Source organism: Anopheles moucheti, chromosome 2 (genome assembly GCF_943734755.1).
Source record: "Anopheles moucheti chromosome 2, idAnoMoucSN_F20_07, whole genome shotgun sequence".
Classification (NCBI taxonomy): domain Eukaryota; kingdom Metazoa; phylum Arthropoda; class Insecta; order Diptera; family Culicidae; genus Anopheles; species Anopheles moucheti.
In genome coordinates this window covers 91,416,660-91,432,675 of record NC_069140.1, presented here as the reverse complement: position 1 = coordinate 91,432,675, position 16,016 = coordinate 91,416,660, and the positions used below count along the sequence as shown (strand labels likewise).

The window sequence follows — 16,016 nt, the reverse complement described above, 5'->3', positions numbered from 1 at the left end:
TTTTGCAAATAGTGCTCGCTAGCTAGTGTGTACGAGACGAAGCCAACAACTAACAAAACCCTTCGTTTAATAATTGATTGATCAGCTTTCTTAGAGTTGTATAATTTTGTATTATTCTTACGTCTGTTGTTGCACATATGTGAACCGCAAAAACACAAAGATGTGTAACTGGTGAAGGAACAAAGCAAAGCATGTTAATCTTATGGATAATGTTCTATGTTATATTATTGTCTACTAGGCTAGTTACTCTATTGCGAGCATAAAAAACAACATATTACTCCTTCTACTATTACTAGTACACCCACACACTACGTCCCTTTAACACTGCACACAATCCCAAGACCCAAATAGTGAAAGGTGGGTGAAATATGGTAGAAACTTAAACTCAATCCTTTTCCCTACATTTTGCGTTTATCGTTTTGTGTGCAGTTGTTTTGCGTAGTTTGTGTTACGATTCTGCATTTGAAATAGACGACAAAAACGACAATTCCTTCCTCACTCTCACCTTTTCTCTGTTCCATAATCAAGTGGTAAATTTATTATAAAATGTAATTTTTGGTTCCATATACCGATATGTGCTTTTACGTGTTTTCTTAAGCTATTTCTCCATCACATCTCCTTTACTGCAACAATGACACTTTTTGAGAAACAATGTCGTTCAGAAAGCGCTATACAAAATGTGCACTATTTACCTTAACTGTAGTGTTTGCCGAGCTTTGCCCCATGCCCCATACGCTAGAGAAGCGAGATAGATACCTTACGCGCTTAGGCGTAACACTGATGCGAAATAATCGAAATTCAGGTATAGATTATACAACTTCGAGAGTAATGAAACAAAAAAAAAGAATTAATCAGTAAGGAATACACTGTACTCTCTCCCGTTTGAAGTCAAATACATGGTTATATGAGAATTTATTGCATGGTCTCTCTTAAACCAATTATATCCGCCACGTAATTCATTTCGAGTTTATGAACATTGTCCAATAATGTTCGCTTCGGAAAAAAATATTCGAATCCCTGCATTTCGGAACATTTCCCGCGTGGTTTGGTAGGTAAGCCTCTCGGCTGACATTAACCCCTGCCATGTACTACAATAATGATCTCCAAAACACACCCTGAAACAGTTTCTTTCAGTTCCTTTAGAACACTGAACAACTTTACATCTCTTCTTTCTTCATGTTATATTTACCAAACGTTAGAACAGCATGTAAACGTTTTCACGTGCACTTAATTTCTATTCGGCCTTTACTTTCGCTTTTTACCTCCCTTACCGCCGCCCCGTCCCATCCCATTGCCACCAGAAGGTTTACCCTTCGGTGCCTTCTGACCAAACGATTTGCCCTTGTTGTGTTTATTCAAGCCATGCTTATTGCGCAGCTTTTCCGAGCTGATCTTCACACCGCTCTGTTTGCGTTTATCTACCTTATCCATGCGCTGTTTTTTGGACGCATCATAGCGCAACTTCTTAACATTCTTGGTACCCACATCCGTCAGGTCTCGCTCAAAGCGCGATAAATTCTTTTGCTTCTTTCGGTTCTTTTTGCCACCATCTCCGGTTGATTTACCATTGGCATGTGACTCCTCGGTAGCATTAACACGGGAAGGTCGATTACGCATCTTGGCCAGCTTGGCCTGCACCATCGATACCTTTCGTAGCTCGTCCAGAGCTCGCTCCTTGGCCAACTGCTTCGGCGTTTTGTTTGCATCCGCATTAGCATCCGCTTCCGGTTTTGATTTCTTCTTCGGTTCAACCTCGTTCGATTTATGTTTTTTCATCCTTTCCTGATGGTACTGGACAGGGTCAAAGTCATCATCATCGTCACCTTGGCGTTTGCGCTTTTTCGGTTTCTTTTTCTCCGTCGCCTCCTCGCCGGCCAGTCGCGTCTTTTCTTCGCGCCGCTCATGCAACGTTTGGAACCATTCCCGTGGCACACCGTCCTTTTTCAAGGCAGGTTGACCCTTCAGCTTCCGCTCGGCACTGGTAAGCTGCTGCTCGGTCTGTCGCAACAGCTTCTCCGCACGTTCCTCCGCCAGCACATGATTAATTTCCGGCTCCAGTGCCGTCAACTTCTTCCGATACTTCTCGATAATGTCCTGCGGAATGATGCGATTTTTTATCGAGCTGACCGCATTTTTCACTATTTCTTTCACAATTTTGCGCTCCTGCTCGCCAGCCAGCGACACCGACACACCGGCCTTCCCGGCACGTGCCGTACGACCAACACGATGAATGTAATGTTCCATCGTTGCAGGCATAACGAAATTGATGACCGTTTTTACACTGCTAATGTCCAACCCGCGAGCTGCCACGTCCGTTGCCACGAGGATGTCGATCTGCTCGTCTTTAAACTGCTTCAGTGATTCGAGCCGCTGGGCCTGGGTTAGATCACCGTGCAGTTCGCCCGTCTTCACACCAAGCAAGCCGAGCAGAATCCGCAAACGGTGAGCCGTACGCTTCGTCTGCACAAACACCATACAGTGATCGTGGAAGGTACGGCAAACTAGCGCAGCCAGCAAAGCTTCCCGATCAGCTTCACGGCCTTCGCGAATACGAATAAATTCCTGGCGCAGATTGAAGGCGACCGTCTGATTGTTGTTGACGAAAATTTTCACCGGTTTTTTCAGTGACACGGCCGCCAAATCTTTTACCTCCTCCGTCATCGTGGCGGAGAACAGCATGGTCTGACGAGTGGCGCAGCAGCTGCGAATAATTTCCTTCATCTGCTCGGCGAAATACTCATCGAGCATACGGTCGGCTTCATCGAGAATCAGGATCTGAAAGCAGAATTGCCGTAATTAGTGCTATGATATTGGGAGATATTACTATTAACGACTCAAGGTCAAGTTCAGATGGTAGAAAATGATCGCTCGGCAATCAATTTCTAACGATTTACCATTATTCGTCTTTCAACACGCTTGGCGCAGTTTGTCAGAGCGCAAGGATTCGTATTCATCAGAATAGTTAACAAAAAGGGACTAGCGGTACCATCATCATTTCGACTTACTTCAATGGAATCCAGCGAAAAGCTCGGTGTATTTTTGATGTGATCAATCAAACGACCCGGGGTGGCAATCACAATGTCTGGGTTCTTGCGCAATACCGCTTCCTGCGCTTTTACGTCCAACCCACCAATTGCGATGCCGACGTCCACGTTGGTGAACTGTGTGAGCTGTTTGGCCACTTGGTACACCTGTGCGCCCAGCTCACGTGTCGGCACCAACACCAGCACCCGCGTGACAGCCTGCGACAAGTTCGGTTTGTACAGCAGACGCTCGAGCGTGGGCAGCATATAAGCGGCCGTCTTACCCGTACCGGTGGCGGCACATCCACAAATATCGCGACCCATCAGGGCGATCGGTATGGTGGACGCCTGGATTGGTGTCGGGTAGATGTATCCCAGCGCACCGATCGCTTTCATGAGCGGGCGGGAGAGATCCATCTGGTAGAACGATTGTATTTGTCCGTTTGCATTCTCCTCCAGCTCTTCGAAGTAATCCTTTGCTTCCTCCTCCGAGTCTTCCTGTACCTCCACAGTGGGTCCACCGTTTTCGGTGACCTGTTTTTTGCCCTTACGCTCTCTTACACGCATATAATCGTGCTTCAGCTCGTCATCCGACAGATCCACCTCTTCATTATGCGGTGCTGCAGTATCATCGTCGATATCATCCTTCAGCGCATCGGCATTTTCCTGCGTGCGATCTCGTATTACGTTCGCAATCTTGTCATTCACCTCGCCACGGTTCTTCCGTTTGACAAACCGCATCAAATCGTCCCACGTATCGTGGTTGTATTCCTTCACCGTGGAAACAAACTGGAAGCTTCCATCGAAATCGCTCAGTTTTTGATTTTTCTGCTTGGTCGGTTGATACTCAACCTCCGTTTCCGATTCTTCGGAGAAATCTTCCACTTCCTCATCGTCATCGATGGTTTTTATGAAATCCAACCGGCTGGTAAAGTTTTGCTTGTTCGTCAAGCCATTCTTACTACCATTCATGTTGCCAACGGCGGCCTTGGCAGCGATTTTATTCTTCACATTAGTTTTTGGTTTTTTATCTTTCTTCATTGTGTGGTTGTGGGTTAATGGTTTAAAGCGTGAAAAAAGGAAATTGAAACACAATTCTAACCGCGCGGTTCTATATGCCCGGCACGCAGCAACGCACGTGTGCTTGTTTACAAAACGTTGCCCTGTGTCCGTCTGTCAACTTTATTGTCTAATCAACTCAAGAAGCATGCAGTGTAAATCGAACGGATCACCGAAGTACAGCGAAACCGAGCAGAAAGCCGGTTTGTATTCAAACAAATAATGTATAATTTACACTGTTTTTTAAGAATTCTGAACATCACAAACTTTAAGAACGCACAAGAAGCTTTTCTAAGTTATGAAAATATTTGAAAGGACTTGCTTCCAACCGAAAATCAGTAGAAGAAAACATAGTAACTGGCACCGTTTTCAAGCAAATCGGTAAACCGGTTGCGTAGAATAAGGCAGTTGCAACCGTTGGAAAAGAGTATTTGATTACCTTTTCCCCTTGATTTTATAAAACCAATCAATTTAAAAACATCTAATGATATCAATTGTATCACCCGATAGAATTACGAACCACGCAAGTGTAGGAAAATCCGAAACAAAAGGTAAACAATTCTCGGCACCGAAACGTCAATCGACTTCTTCTTCCAGACAAGCCATATTTGACAAATGCTTTTGCTAGCCCAAAAAAATATGCTCGTGTGTGTAAGTGGAATTGCCTTTTTGTCTGTACGATTGTTCGTGAAGGAAAATTAGGGTTTTCTCATCGCGGAAGCGCATAGGTAAATGTGGTAGCAGCGAAAAAGAAAGCGTATCGCTTGGCTGCGATATGATCAATCGTTTGTTGTAAGAATCGTGCGTTAGAATAAGCGATATTCGGTGTTAATTGGTGGCAACTGTGTGTGATGTACGGGTGGTGCAAGAGGTGGGGAATTGTTCCCTGCCAAAGGCAAGGCAGCAGCACTGCCTGCAATCGAATCGATGAGCAATTCTAGCTGGCTAGGGAAGATAAAAGTGTGTCCAAACAAATCCACCAGACCAAAACATGGCTGACTTTCCTCTTTACTTCCGTTTCGTTCGAATGGAAGTCGCTTGGTAATCACAACGCCCGTTCTTGTGCCATATAGGTGTTGATTGAGCCGGAAGTAATGGGGCTACAGTTTTTGCTTCTTTGGCTGAAATTGGAATATCATCCTTGGTGCGATTCATTTGGATTTGAACGGAGGCCGAAAACGGCCAATTCCTGCGTGTAAAAGTGTGTGCGAATTGTACGTCGCGTACTATAAAGGGGTTTGGTAATATAATCGTGCATGATGAACATACGAGAAGCAAACTAAAGGCAAGAATAACATCAGCAACAACAGGCGCAGACCAAGGCAGCCAGTGTCGCTCTCGCAAGTCAACGGAAAAGTGGATCGCTAAACTGTGTGCGAGCGATGATGTCTGGCTGCTCAGTATGCTGCGTCCATCTTTGTATGTGCATCCCTCTCGCTCACTTGCTTGTTCCACGAACGCGTGAAAGAGAATCCTTGTGGTGTTCTCTCACTGTCGCATATCGAAAGAGCGGCAATATGTGGCTGTGTGCGTGAGATGCTTCGCATGAAAGCAAAAGGAAATTACAAACCAGCAGCACGAAGAAGCAGTGCTTTCGATGGCCGCATATTGTGTTGTAGCCCGTGTGGTGTGGTTTTCTTCAGTTCAAAAAACGAGATGATGAAATAGGTGCGTTTTTGTTTTAAAGTGTTGTGCAGGGTTTTTCCCAAAAACATCACGGGAACGTTCGTTGTATTCGCTGTGCGAGGCAGTGTGCGTAGTGTGAGAAATGTTTTAAAACCAATTTTCATCTCATCGATTTTGTGTTTAGCTAAGATTATTACATTCTCACGCACACATACAAACGCTGTGCTATCGTATACGGCGCGACAACGGTTTCTTAACCAGTTCCCGGTAGAGATGTGTATATATGTATGAGTGTGTGTTGTGTGCTAGGCTGGAGAATTGAAGTGTTACAGGAAAAAATAGAAACATTCGGAGACGAGCAATTCAAGTGCGCTTTGGTACCATTTTTCGTGAATTCGCGTCAAAAGGAATGAAGAGAAATCAAAAGGAAGAAAGAAGCAAAATTCAGATGAATCCAATTCTTTCTCTGGGTTTGTGTAGCAGCGATGGTAACAAAGTACGAGCTGTATCGTTGCGTGTTGTCTATTACGACTACAAATTGTATTGAAGGTAAAACCTTGTATACATTCGCAACATAGAAGAAAGTGTTTATTTCTAGCAAATCAAGTTGATGTTTTATTACTTACTACAACAGAAAATTTCTACCTCAACAACAATTGTGTCTACCATAAAAAGTGCTCGAATCATGCACAACCCCACTGTTCGAAGTCGCTTGACACAACAGAATGTTTTTCAAATCAACCGTCGTCTGGGATGCGTGACTGTGTGTGTTTGTTTGTGTGCGAATGTGTGCGGGTCAACCCTTGCATTTTGTGTGCATCAAGTTCCTTTCACTTGTTATGTGAACGAACTGATCTAGTTGGCTAGTCGATGAAACAACAGTTTGTGAAATAAATAAGCAAAAATGTTCTGCAGTAATTTAAATTATTCGTGAACGGAATACTAAACAACGATATACAGCAAGCAACATCGGTGAACCCATCTGACCCTGTTACTTTGCCGTGTACGGGCAACAACAAGAAGAAGAAGAAGGTCGCGTCGTCTTGCGCTTGAAGTGAAGAAGAGCCACAAAGCAAAGGGTCCGTTAATAATTCAGACGAAACAAGAATGCTCAAAACCGTCCCTCGAGCGGTCGTTGCGTCGATAAAAGATGCTGCTTCACGTGCACGTGTGTATGTGCGCGTGTGTGTTTAGTCGCTTGTGGCTTCGCGATTTGGTTTTCGCTTCTTATTTCATCGCCGCCGCATATAGTGCTGTTATACGTGGTGCTACATTTATTTGGCTTTCTCTTGCGCGTGTTCTGATTCCTGTCCATGCGTATTGCATTGGGAACTTTGTGGCTGTGAGAGGGAATCGATAAACGAACAGGTTTTTGCTTAGTTCTCTTATGTCTGATTGTATTTATTCTGTGTCAAGTGTGTACCACCACAATATATTGATTTGTTTCCAATTCTATTGTTTCTCAGGCAAAACAAGTACACAGTAACCGTAGAAAAGCAATGTAAAATTGTGAGTGTGTGAAAAAATGAGCTAATGAAAGTGTTGTGTTTCGCGCTCTGCACTCAACCAATCAATGGTGTAGCAACCGTAAAACTGAGCCAAAACTTCCGTTTTGCAATCTCCGGTGTGTTTGCTGGTGGTTAGAGCACGTGTGTGAGTGTGTGTGTGTGTGTGGCCCCGTGCCTAGTCCAGTTGTGCGAGGTGATTAGACCTCATCGATATCTCCGACCCGCACGCACTTGCAATGGTGAAAAGGAATGCAGCGGCCGCAATCGTTGAAGTCGACCGGTTGCAGCAGTTCGAGTCATCGCCAAAGCGAATGAAACATGGCCCGGCAGCAACAGCAGCAGCAACGTCGGTCACACCGACCACTGCAGCTTCACCACCAGCTGCTGCCGAGCTGTCCTCGCCTAATATCAGCGCGAGTGAGTTCACGCTCAGCAAGGAATTTGTTGATGGTACGATGCTGATGGATCTGACTTTGAAACAATGGCGTATCGGCAAACCAATTGGTAGGTGGACGTTTAATTCTCTCCAAAGGCCTTCTAATATGGTGTTAATATGTTCGTTCTTTTAGGCAAAGGAAGCTTTGGTGAAATATTTCTTGCATCGGATGATATCGACACGCCCGTCACGAGTGAGAATGCAAAGTATGTGGTCAAAATTGAACCACATTCAAATGGGCCACTGTTTGTCGAGATACACTGTTTGCTCAACACCGCCAAACGAACAGGTAAGCGTGCAAAAGTCAAATAACCCCCCGCGGTACGGAATTGTTTATCAAGAACATGGTGTGCAAATTGTCGAGCCATGACAGGTTGTTTCGTGACGCACATCATCCGTATATAAGCTTCTCGGCTATAGAAAAGTTTGTAATTCCATATCATTTGAGCAGTGTCTTGTTGCAAGATGAGGTAGGTAGGAAGTAAGAATGATGAAAAAGTACATACCAAATGCAATTACGTTCGACAAAAACAAGGTAATTTTGTGGCAGTAAGATGGAACTGTAACTTAAATTACAATTGCATAACTAAATGCATATTATTGTACTACAAACAATTTTGCGAGGGTATGTGTATGTGCGTACCGCAAATCGTTTTTAACCTTCTGATTACAGTGTAAACAAATGTACAAACACTACAAACCGAGCGCCCCTGCAAAGCAAATGAAAAAGCATCAGCTAGCGAGACCTGTCAAGTGAATCAGCTGTTTGTAAACAGACCGAGCGAACAGCCGGCAAACGGTCTAGCATTCAAGCAGTTCGAGCAGTTTAAATGCACGCGGACACACATACACACACACATCCACACGCGTATAAAATGCGTGTTTTGGCTTGGGTGGGTGGCTAAATAAGCAATTTTGTGGCGTTGCCGGTTTTCTGTAATTGCAAAACATAAACAACAGCTATTAAGGTTATTAAGGGTTAAGGGTAATTTGTACAATTTGCCTTTATAGCTGTGTATGTGTATTGAGTTTGTTAGAAATATGAAGTATGTTAAAATTCTCCTTGTTTTATTGTACCGTTCTCTCTGTCTTCTTGGCGCAACGACCCACTAGTTCATACCTGCCATTTTTGGCTTACTACTAGACTTATTTTCTAGACCGTTTCGTTCATTTTTGTTTTCGTTTTTGTTTTGTTTTAGAAACATGCATCATCCCGCCAGGCATGCCGGAGTACATTGCATCCGGATCGCATATGTTCAAGGACGAACGGTATCGCTTCCTTATCCTCAAGCGCTACCAGCGTGATCTGCACTCGCTGATAAAGAATAAGCGTGTCAATCCGAAAAGTATCCCTGTGATCGCCTGCCAAATACTGGACGTGCTGGAACACTTGCACGATCAAGGCTATGTGCATTCGGACATAAAGGCAGAAAATTTAATGATCGGCACGGTGGACGGTGCGATAAAAATTGGCAGGACGAACCATTTGTCCAATGGTCAGAACGGTACGGACGATCAGCATCAGCCTCAGCGTTCCAATGGAATGACACTGCCAGAAGGGAAAGGATCGAAACGTGCAACGAAGGTCTTCGCTGGGCACCATCATCAGGTCAACGGAAGTGGTGCAGCTGTGCAGGAAAATGGGCTGTACTTTCATCAGGAGCAGGAAATGTGTACACGTACGCGTAATCTGCGTCCTCTGAAAACGGTCACGTATCGTGATTTGAGTGATGAAGATGAGCGTGCAGCGAGCGCTGTCCGATCAAGAGGTAATTTACCGAGAAGACGTGGCCGGCGGCGACAGAACGATACATTGTTTAGTTGTTCCATATCGCCGCGACGCTTGGGATACGAGGAACTGAGAGCTGCTACGGAGGAAGCGCATTGGAATGAACTGAAACGTGCATTGCTACCGAAGACAACGGTGGAAGAGCATGTACCAGCGGAAGAACGCATACATTTGATAGATTTTGGCCTGGCGTCGAAGTTTGTCGATTCAAGTGGTCAGCATAGAGCGTTTTGCATGGATCAGCGCCGTGCACACGACGGTACGCTTGAGTTTACCTCGCGAGACGCACACATGGGTGCACATGCCCGTCGCAGCGATCTGGAGTGCCTCGGCTACAATCTGGTGTACTGGAGCCGTGGATTTCTGCCCTGGAAGGATGAGAAGTTGCTCAACCAACCGGAACAGGTGCACCGTATGAAGGAGTACTTTATGACCGATGTGCGTGAGATGTTGCGTTTAATCTATGGCGAGGATTGTCCGGGGTATCTTAGTGATTTCCTAGCGTACGTTGGCAACCTGACGTACGACGAGCGACCAGACTATCAGTACTGCAAGTCTCTGTTTTACAAAGAGCTGAAGCGATTGGGCTGCCCCGTGAGTCGTACCCAACCGCTGCGGCTAGATGTGGGTGCAATCGTGCAGTTAAGTGTACCGTTGACAGCGCAAGATGAAGCAGAGATAACGAACAAAATCAACCATGTCAAGTCGCTCATGAAGCTGGGCGCAATCATACCGTACCGTGAGAGTACACTCCACAGCAAGGCGTCCTCGCCGAAGAATCTTCGTTCGAAGCGAAGTGATGCGAATGGTAGGAATTCGATTGCACCGACGGCGACCACCGTCACGGACGGTGGTGGGACAGTATCGGGCGCATCGATACCGAATACCCAGAACGCTGCCGGATCGACGATCTGCACGCGGAAGAAGGAGAAACAATTCTCGTGCGAAGATATTTTTGCAACCGATGCGGACCAGATTGCGCGTGATCGCGTCGAAAAGGAGTTTGAACGTGCAGAACAAATGGAGGAAACGGTCATTCGTTACACGGGCAGACCAACGTACGCGATACAAGAGTTGCTGGAGCGAAAGTCACGTGGCCACAGTCTTGGCGGGTGTTTGGAGTACACGGAAAGTGAAGGATACATCAAGGGTTACACGAAACCAATGATGGATATACTGCGTAAACGGCAGTCCCAATTGTTCCGTCAGTTTGAGGAAAAGAATTGCTCCGACAAGAGCAATGAAGTAGTGAGTAACATGAAAGCAAAGACCGAGTCACGTATTGCCGCCAACCGACAGACTGCTAAGAAGGACTCGGCAAGTGACAATGAAAATGCTCCTATGGAGCAAGATAGCGATCGGGAGATCGATGATGAAAGTACAGATGAAGGAGAAGAAGAGGAGGATGATGTTGTGGCTTTGGAAACTTCCCCGGGTAATGATTATGAAGACGACGATGATGTCAGTGTGGTAAAATTATCAAAGTATGAGCAAGATGACGACTATGAGCTGGCTTCAGAAGATGAAGATGATGAAGACTTGTTGGAGGATGACGATGAAAAGGAGGCGGAAAGCAGTGAAGAGGAGGAGGACGAAGAGGAAGAAGAGGACGGCGAAGGTGAGGAGGAGGAAGAGGAAGTGGTTGAAGATTACGAGGAAGAACAAGAACAAGAGGAACCAGTGGTACAGAATGGTTATGAATCGAGGGGTTCCCATCGTCGCAAGAAGGAAGGCAAAAGTCGCAAAAAGGAAGATACGGACAGTGACTTCATTAACGATGGTGGCTGTGAGGTGGAAGGGAGTGATCAGAGCAACCTTCCGGATGGGGAGGAACCAGTGGAGGAAAACGACGACGAAGATCAACAGGATAGTGACTTTAATGATCAGGATAGCACAGCAACTGATGTGGTCGTACCGGATGAACGGCCGCCGAAACGTAATCCTGGCAGACCGTGTAAAAAGCAACAATCTGATAGAGCTAGCAATGGCCGTAAGTTGGCTAAAGGACGAGGTGGTCAAAATGCCAGCTGTAAAAGCGATGCGATGTCACCCGTTGGTACCCATGACAACGAGGAGGAAGCTAGTGACGATCCTGCCGTCATGGATCGTTACAGTGGGAAGAGGCACGTTACTAAACAGCGATCAGGTCATCGCAAAAAACGTAAGCAGCTGGAAGTGCTGGATGATGGTGATGGTGACAATGCGCGGCTGTTCGAGGATCAGCTTGAAACCGGAAGCCAGTTGGACGATGTTCAGGAAACGATACGAAAGCAGAGCCATCACCACTACAATAACAATAATCACTGCAACAGTAAGGCATACTATGGCGATGTGGACGATTCGTCGCATGATATGGCCCCACCCAGTAGTATGGCTGGTGGTATGGGAACGATTGACAGGAACGCTTCAAAGTATCGATATGTGAAGCGTCGTAAGTCCGGGCTTCGGGAACGTATTCGGCCTACAGATCGTGGCACCGACTATGCGGACAATATGCAGCGTAAGCGAAAAGCAGCACTGCAGAATAAGAGGCGTCGGGAATCGGCCGCTCTGCCGGCCGATGGTTCCGTTGCCGAGGAAGACTATTCGTGCAGCAGCAGCACTAGCAGTAGCAGCAGCTGTAGCAGCAGTAGTGGTAGTACTAGTCACTCAGTCTCCTCATCATGTACCAGCAACCGTAGCCGGATGGTATCACACTGTTCTTCGGCAGCATCGCTTGATTCTGCTTCGGTCGTTTCGTCGCAGATACGGCGAGGGAGGAAACGCAAACAAGTTGTTACCATATCGTCGCGTGATAGCAGTGTAACGCGACAGTCGGCAGCACAATGCTCGAGCATTACCGTACGGTCACGGAAAAAGCGTACCACAACAGTGACGGACAACGATACGGGGCACTCAAATAATCGTTGGAGCCGGTCATATTCGAACGGCAGTCAATCGGCGGCTACATCCCGCTCATCGTCCGTGTCCGCGTCCGGCAATCTGCCGCCAAGGTTACTGACCTTGCCCGAGCATCAGGTGGATGAGTTTGTCGTGGAAGGCGATGAGTCGCGTGATGTAGACTTTTCGCCCATCTGTACCAGACGAAGGCGTAAAGCGACGGTCGATACAGAAGCAACCAATGGTGGTGGTACTATTTCGCGGAAAGCTTCCACGACGACGGCCATTCGGAAAAGGAATGATTCGAAAGGTATGTACGTTGATATTTTTGTGGTGTTTACTGTTTCTCGGACCACTACTAATGGACAATGTTGAGTTTTGTTTTATTTGGCTTCTAATTTGTTGTTGCGTTAATAAGGGTCGAACTCCAATAAACCTCGGACCTTTGGATGCATTTTGCAAAGTTTTAGTTTACACAATCCCTTTACTAACAAATGCAGCTAACTTCTATTGCGTTAAGTTACGTGTAACAAATGGTTTGTTCTGTTCGGTTCTTTTTCGCTGGCGACACACTATTAACTGTAGATTGTTTGATTTGGTTTGCATTTGAATTTAGTTTTAACTTTGCTTTGAGTTTTTCACTGATTTTTGTCTCTTTTTTATCTTTTCTTTTCATTTCTCGCCGAATATTTTTCTCCTTTTGATACCGATTCTTCGACCGAATAATGGTTTCGACCGGCCCCCCCTCTTTATTGCATTCGCTGTTTTCATCCTTCTTGCCCTCTCCCAGGATCGTTCTCATTGATCTAAAGATCAACATATACAGTTCCTTCAACGGAAATGGAAGGATTTTTTTCCCAATTCTCCGCTGGTTTGGTCCGTGAATTGTTAATATGTATTTTTTTTTATACAAACAGAGATAATTACCTTTTTCTGCAATATAGGTTTTAACAGAATTGCCTTTCTTAGAAATATATTTATGAATAAGAGCTCCTCTGTGAAAAAAGGAAAAAGACTGTTTAAAAGATAAATAGAATTAAAACATCCAATCGTAATTAAGTAAAAGTCAATAGGTGTACAATATTAGCATTGTCATATGATGTATTAGAAAATGTATTGTTGTGATGTCCGCGTTGTGTGTGCGTTATTATGGACGTACAGAAAAGGGAAACCACAATCAGAGATTGTAATCGTTTGGGCGACTCTACAAATGGACGAAGCGAAATGCGGGTGTTAATGTTTATTTAATATTTTACTCTATTGTTTGTTGTTCTGTATGGAATGTGTACAGGTGTGATTGGTAAAGGTACAGGTTCGGCACCATCATCGTCATCGTCCGGTTCCGCTGTGAATGGCGGAGGGATTAGTCTTCCTTCGGCGTACGGATCTTCTTCCTCCATCCCGCGAAGCCTGGGCATTATTCAGCCACCACCGGCACCGGATGCGGCGGCTGCCCTCATACAACATCACCACCACCACCACCACCAGCAGCAGCAGCAACAGCAGCACCGGGTCCGTCGTCCACATCATCACATGGCTTACCAAAACTATTACCGGGTGAACGAACAGCATCATCTGCCATCAACGATGCTGGTACGGACGTACAGCCGGGGATAGTAAGGCGGAACGAACAGAAGATTAGGATTACAACTAGGATGTTGTCATGTTATTGTGAACATATAGGTAGAAGAACCACATACCGTTCTTACAATATGCAAAATGTACTTCTGTTTCAATTTAGTGGTTTGTGTACATATGTGTAAATACTTAGCCAGTAATCATTCACTCTCCTATTAAATTTATAGAATGCTTCTTCTACACATAACTACACACTATGTATTGAGACTAGAAGTAGCGAATTAGTGCATAAATCCAATGATATGGTTTATGTGGATAAGCGAAACGAAGGTTCAGAACAATAGATTTTGTGTGCTCTCCTCCGTACTATGTGTGGAGCGTTGTTCCTCTTAGTCTGTTTTTTTTTTCTAAACTATGCCTTTGCATGAGTGAAGTGCATTGAAGTGCATTCCTTCGCTTCATTGTTAAATTTCAACCGATAGGAATTTGTTTCCATTCCTGGCTGAACGGGAACGGTATTGTTGTGTGTCCTGCTGGGTGTAGGAATCGGGTTTGCTCATAGTTCAGTTCAGACAAAAACCAAGCCTTACTTGTGCTCGGTTCCGAGTTTCAGGCGTCGAGCATTTTCGGTTCGGTTGTTTTTTTTTTGTTGAAAAACTTATTTGATCGAATTCTTGTCGATAGCAGCAGCTGTACATTATTTGGTTCCGCACAGCGTAAACCCACTCTCTCAAAACGGACAGTTTTTTTAAATCGTCAAAATAGCGAAATAAAAGCCCCCCATGATGCTTTTAAATATCACTGCGTGCGCGAACTGCGCGTAGAGTTAAAGTTTAGAGAACAAAAGCATATTAAGGGTTAAGGGTGGTATTAATCAAAAGCGTGGCTAGAACCAGTGATTGATACAATAATCTTCTTGTATGTGCAGTTAAATTCAATTGATGTTGTTAATTAGTGGCGTGTGCGTCCGACTGATCGAGGCGGGGAAACAAAAAGCTCCTAGGCATAATGTTTCACAACAATACACAGACAAACAAACAACATAAAAGCGCAGTAAAAAGTATAAAACAAAAGCGAAGAATAATCTTTCACGCCAGGAACGCCCCACATCAGTGCGCATGATAGTTATCGTTAGTTACTACAATATCGTTACTCGAAAACAAAACAAAAATCAAAGGCTGAACACTACCGGATTGTGGCACAATTAGCATGTGATTGGCCTTCTATCAAACGTATTGAAATCGTACATGCATGGTAATACGCAAGAATCAATAGGCAAATGGTTAGTAACCAACTGAAAGCAGCGACAAAACAGCGCGTCTGCGAAACGCGTAAATGTGTTCTTGTTTCTTTCGCTTCTCGTAAAGCTTGTCAAAGTCAAAGCGGCACTCCCCCAAAACCTTTACTAAGAAGGAACAAGGGAGTGAATAAGAAACGTTAGAAAGTATTCGCCTATAATAATTAAAACCCTCTCCCATATTAATAAAATATTCTTGTGTATAATAATACAGAGAAGAAATGTCGTTTGGAATAGTTGTGCCGCGAGGGGGGGCGCTGTGTGTATGTGGCTAAAGCTCTTTCACAAAATCGGATGGTACATGAAATGGTACGCCTGTGGTTCGCTGTAAGGCGAAAGTGTGTGCAAATATGATTACTATTATCTATGGCATAGTATGATAAAGTAGAGGAGAAACATACAATACAAAAATAACTTTAGACAAACACGCAGAGCTACAAATCTGACGGTGAAATAATATTCTTTATCGATGAAAATAAAAAAATACTAAATCCCACAACACTACTATTTCGTAGCACCTAGCATACTGCGCGAATGTTTTACGATATGGGTAAATAAAAATAAACTGAAAATTTAATTGCCGTTTTATTATGTCGTGAAGAGAAAATAGAGTTTGGTAATAGTTACACAGTAAGCAACTAGTAGCACATATTCTCCTAAGAAGTAAAATAGTTCGTACGATTTATAAACATAAATTGAAATCTTTCCGCATGAAATATCTCCTTGTTATTGCCTGGCTTTAAAACCCGTCAACGGGGTGCTCCCGGAACAACTCATTTTGACAGCCCCAAAACATCGCGAGCGGAACTGTCAAACAGGC

The 16,016-nt window shown here is 44.7% G+C and overlaps 2 protein-coding genes across 4 annotated transcripts; one reads left to right on the top strand and one right to left on the bottom strand.

Annotated features, from left to right (window-relative positions):
• Positions 1-1,178: 1,178 nt before the first annotated feature.
• LOC128309889 (probable ATP-dependent RNA helicase DDX27) lies at positions 1,179-4,179 on the bottom strand. The gene is made up of 2 exons (XM_053046384.1): positions 3,006-4,179; positions 1,179-2,775 (listed from the first exon to the last, which is right to left on the bottom strand). Exons 1-2 carry the CDS (start codon positions 4,062-4,064, stop codon positions 1,246-1,248), a joined length of 2,589 nt encoding a protein of 862 aa, XP_052902344.1. The 5' UTR covers positions 4,065-4,179; the 3' UTR covers positions 1,179-1,245.
• Positions 4,180-4,716: 537 nt separating this feature from the next.
• On the top strand, positions 4,717-15,741 carry LOC128309938 (uncharacterized). 3 transcript variants are annotated; one of them, XM_053046449.1, is made up of 5 exons: positions 4,717-4,810; positions 7,175-7,720; positions 7,786-7,941; positions 8,852-12,631; positions 13,613-15,741. In XM_053046449.1, exons 2-5 carry the CDS (start codon positions 7,453-7,455, stop codon positions 13,936-13,938), a joined length of 4,530 nt encoding a protein of 1,509 aa, XP_052902409.1. In that variant the 5' UTR covers positions 4,717-4,810; positions 7,175-7,452; the 3' UTR covers positions 13,939-15,741. The 3 variants fall into 3 exon arrangements, with proteins under 3 accessions (XP_052902409.1, XP_052902411.1, XP_052902410.1); XM_053046451.1 differs by having other exon boundaries at positions 13,112-13,748; XM_053046450.1 differs by lacking the exon at positions 4,717-4,810 and adding an exon at positions 5,684-5,750.
• The last annotated feature ends 275 nt before the right edge of the window (positions 15,742-16,016 follow it).

Bases quoted from the DNA above. Each gene is read 5' to 3' on its own strand.
- LOC128309889 (XM_053046384.1), bottom strand. From the start codon at position 4,064: ATGAAGAAAGATAAAAAACCAAAAACTAATGTGAAGAATAAAATCGCT. The intron at 2,776-3,005 runs GTAAGTCGAAAT...TTCTGCTTTCAG, and splicing joins TTTCGCTGGATTCCATTGAA to ATCCTGATTCTCGATGAAGC.
- LOC128309938 (XM_053046449.1), top strand. From the start codon at position 7,453: ATGGTGAAAAGGAATGCAGCGGCCGCAATCGTTGAAGTCGACCGGTTG. The intron at 7,721-7,785 runs GTAGGTGGACGT...TCGTTCTTTTAG, and splicing joins GCGTATCGGCAAACCAATTG to GCAAAGGAAGCTTTGGTGAA. The intron at 12,632-13,612 runs GTATGTACGTTG...GAATGTGTACAG, and splicing joins GAAAAGGAATGATTCGAAAG to GTGTGATTGGTAAAGGTACA.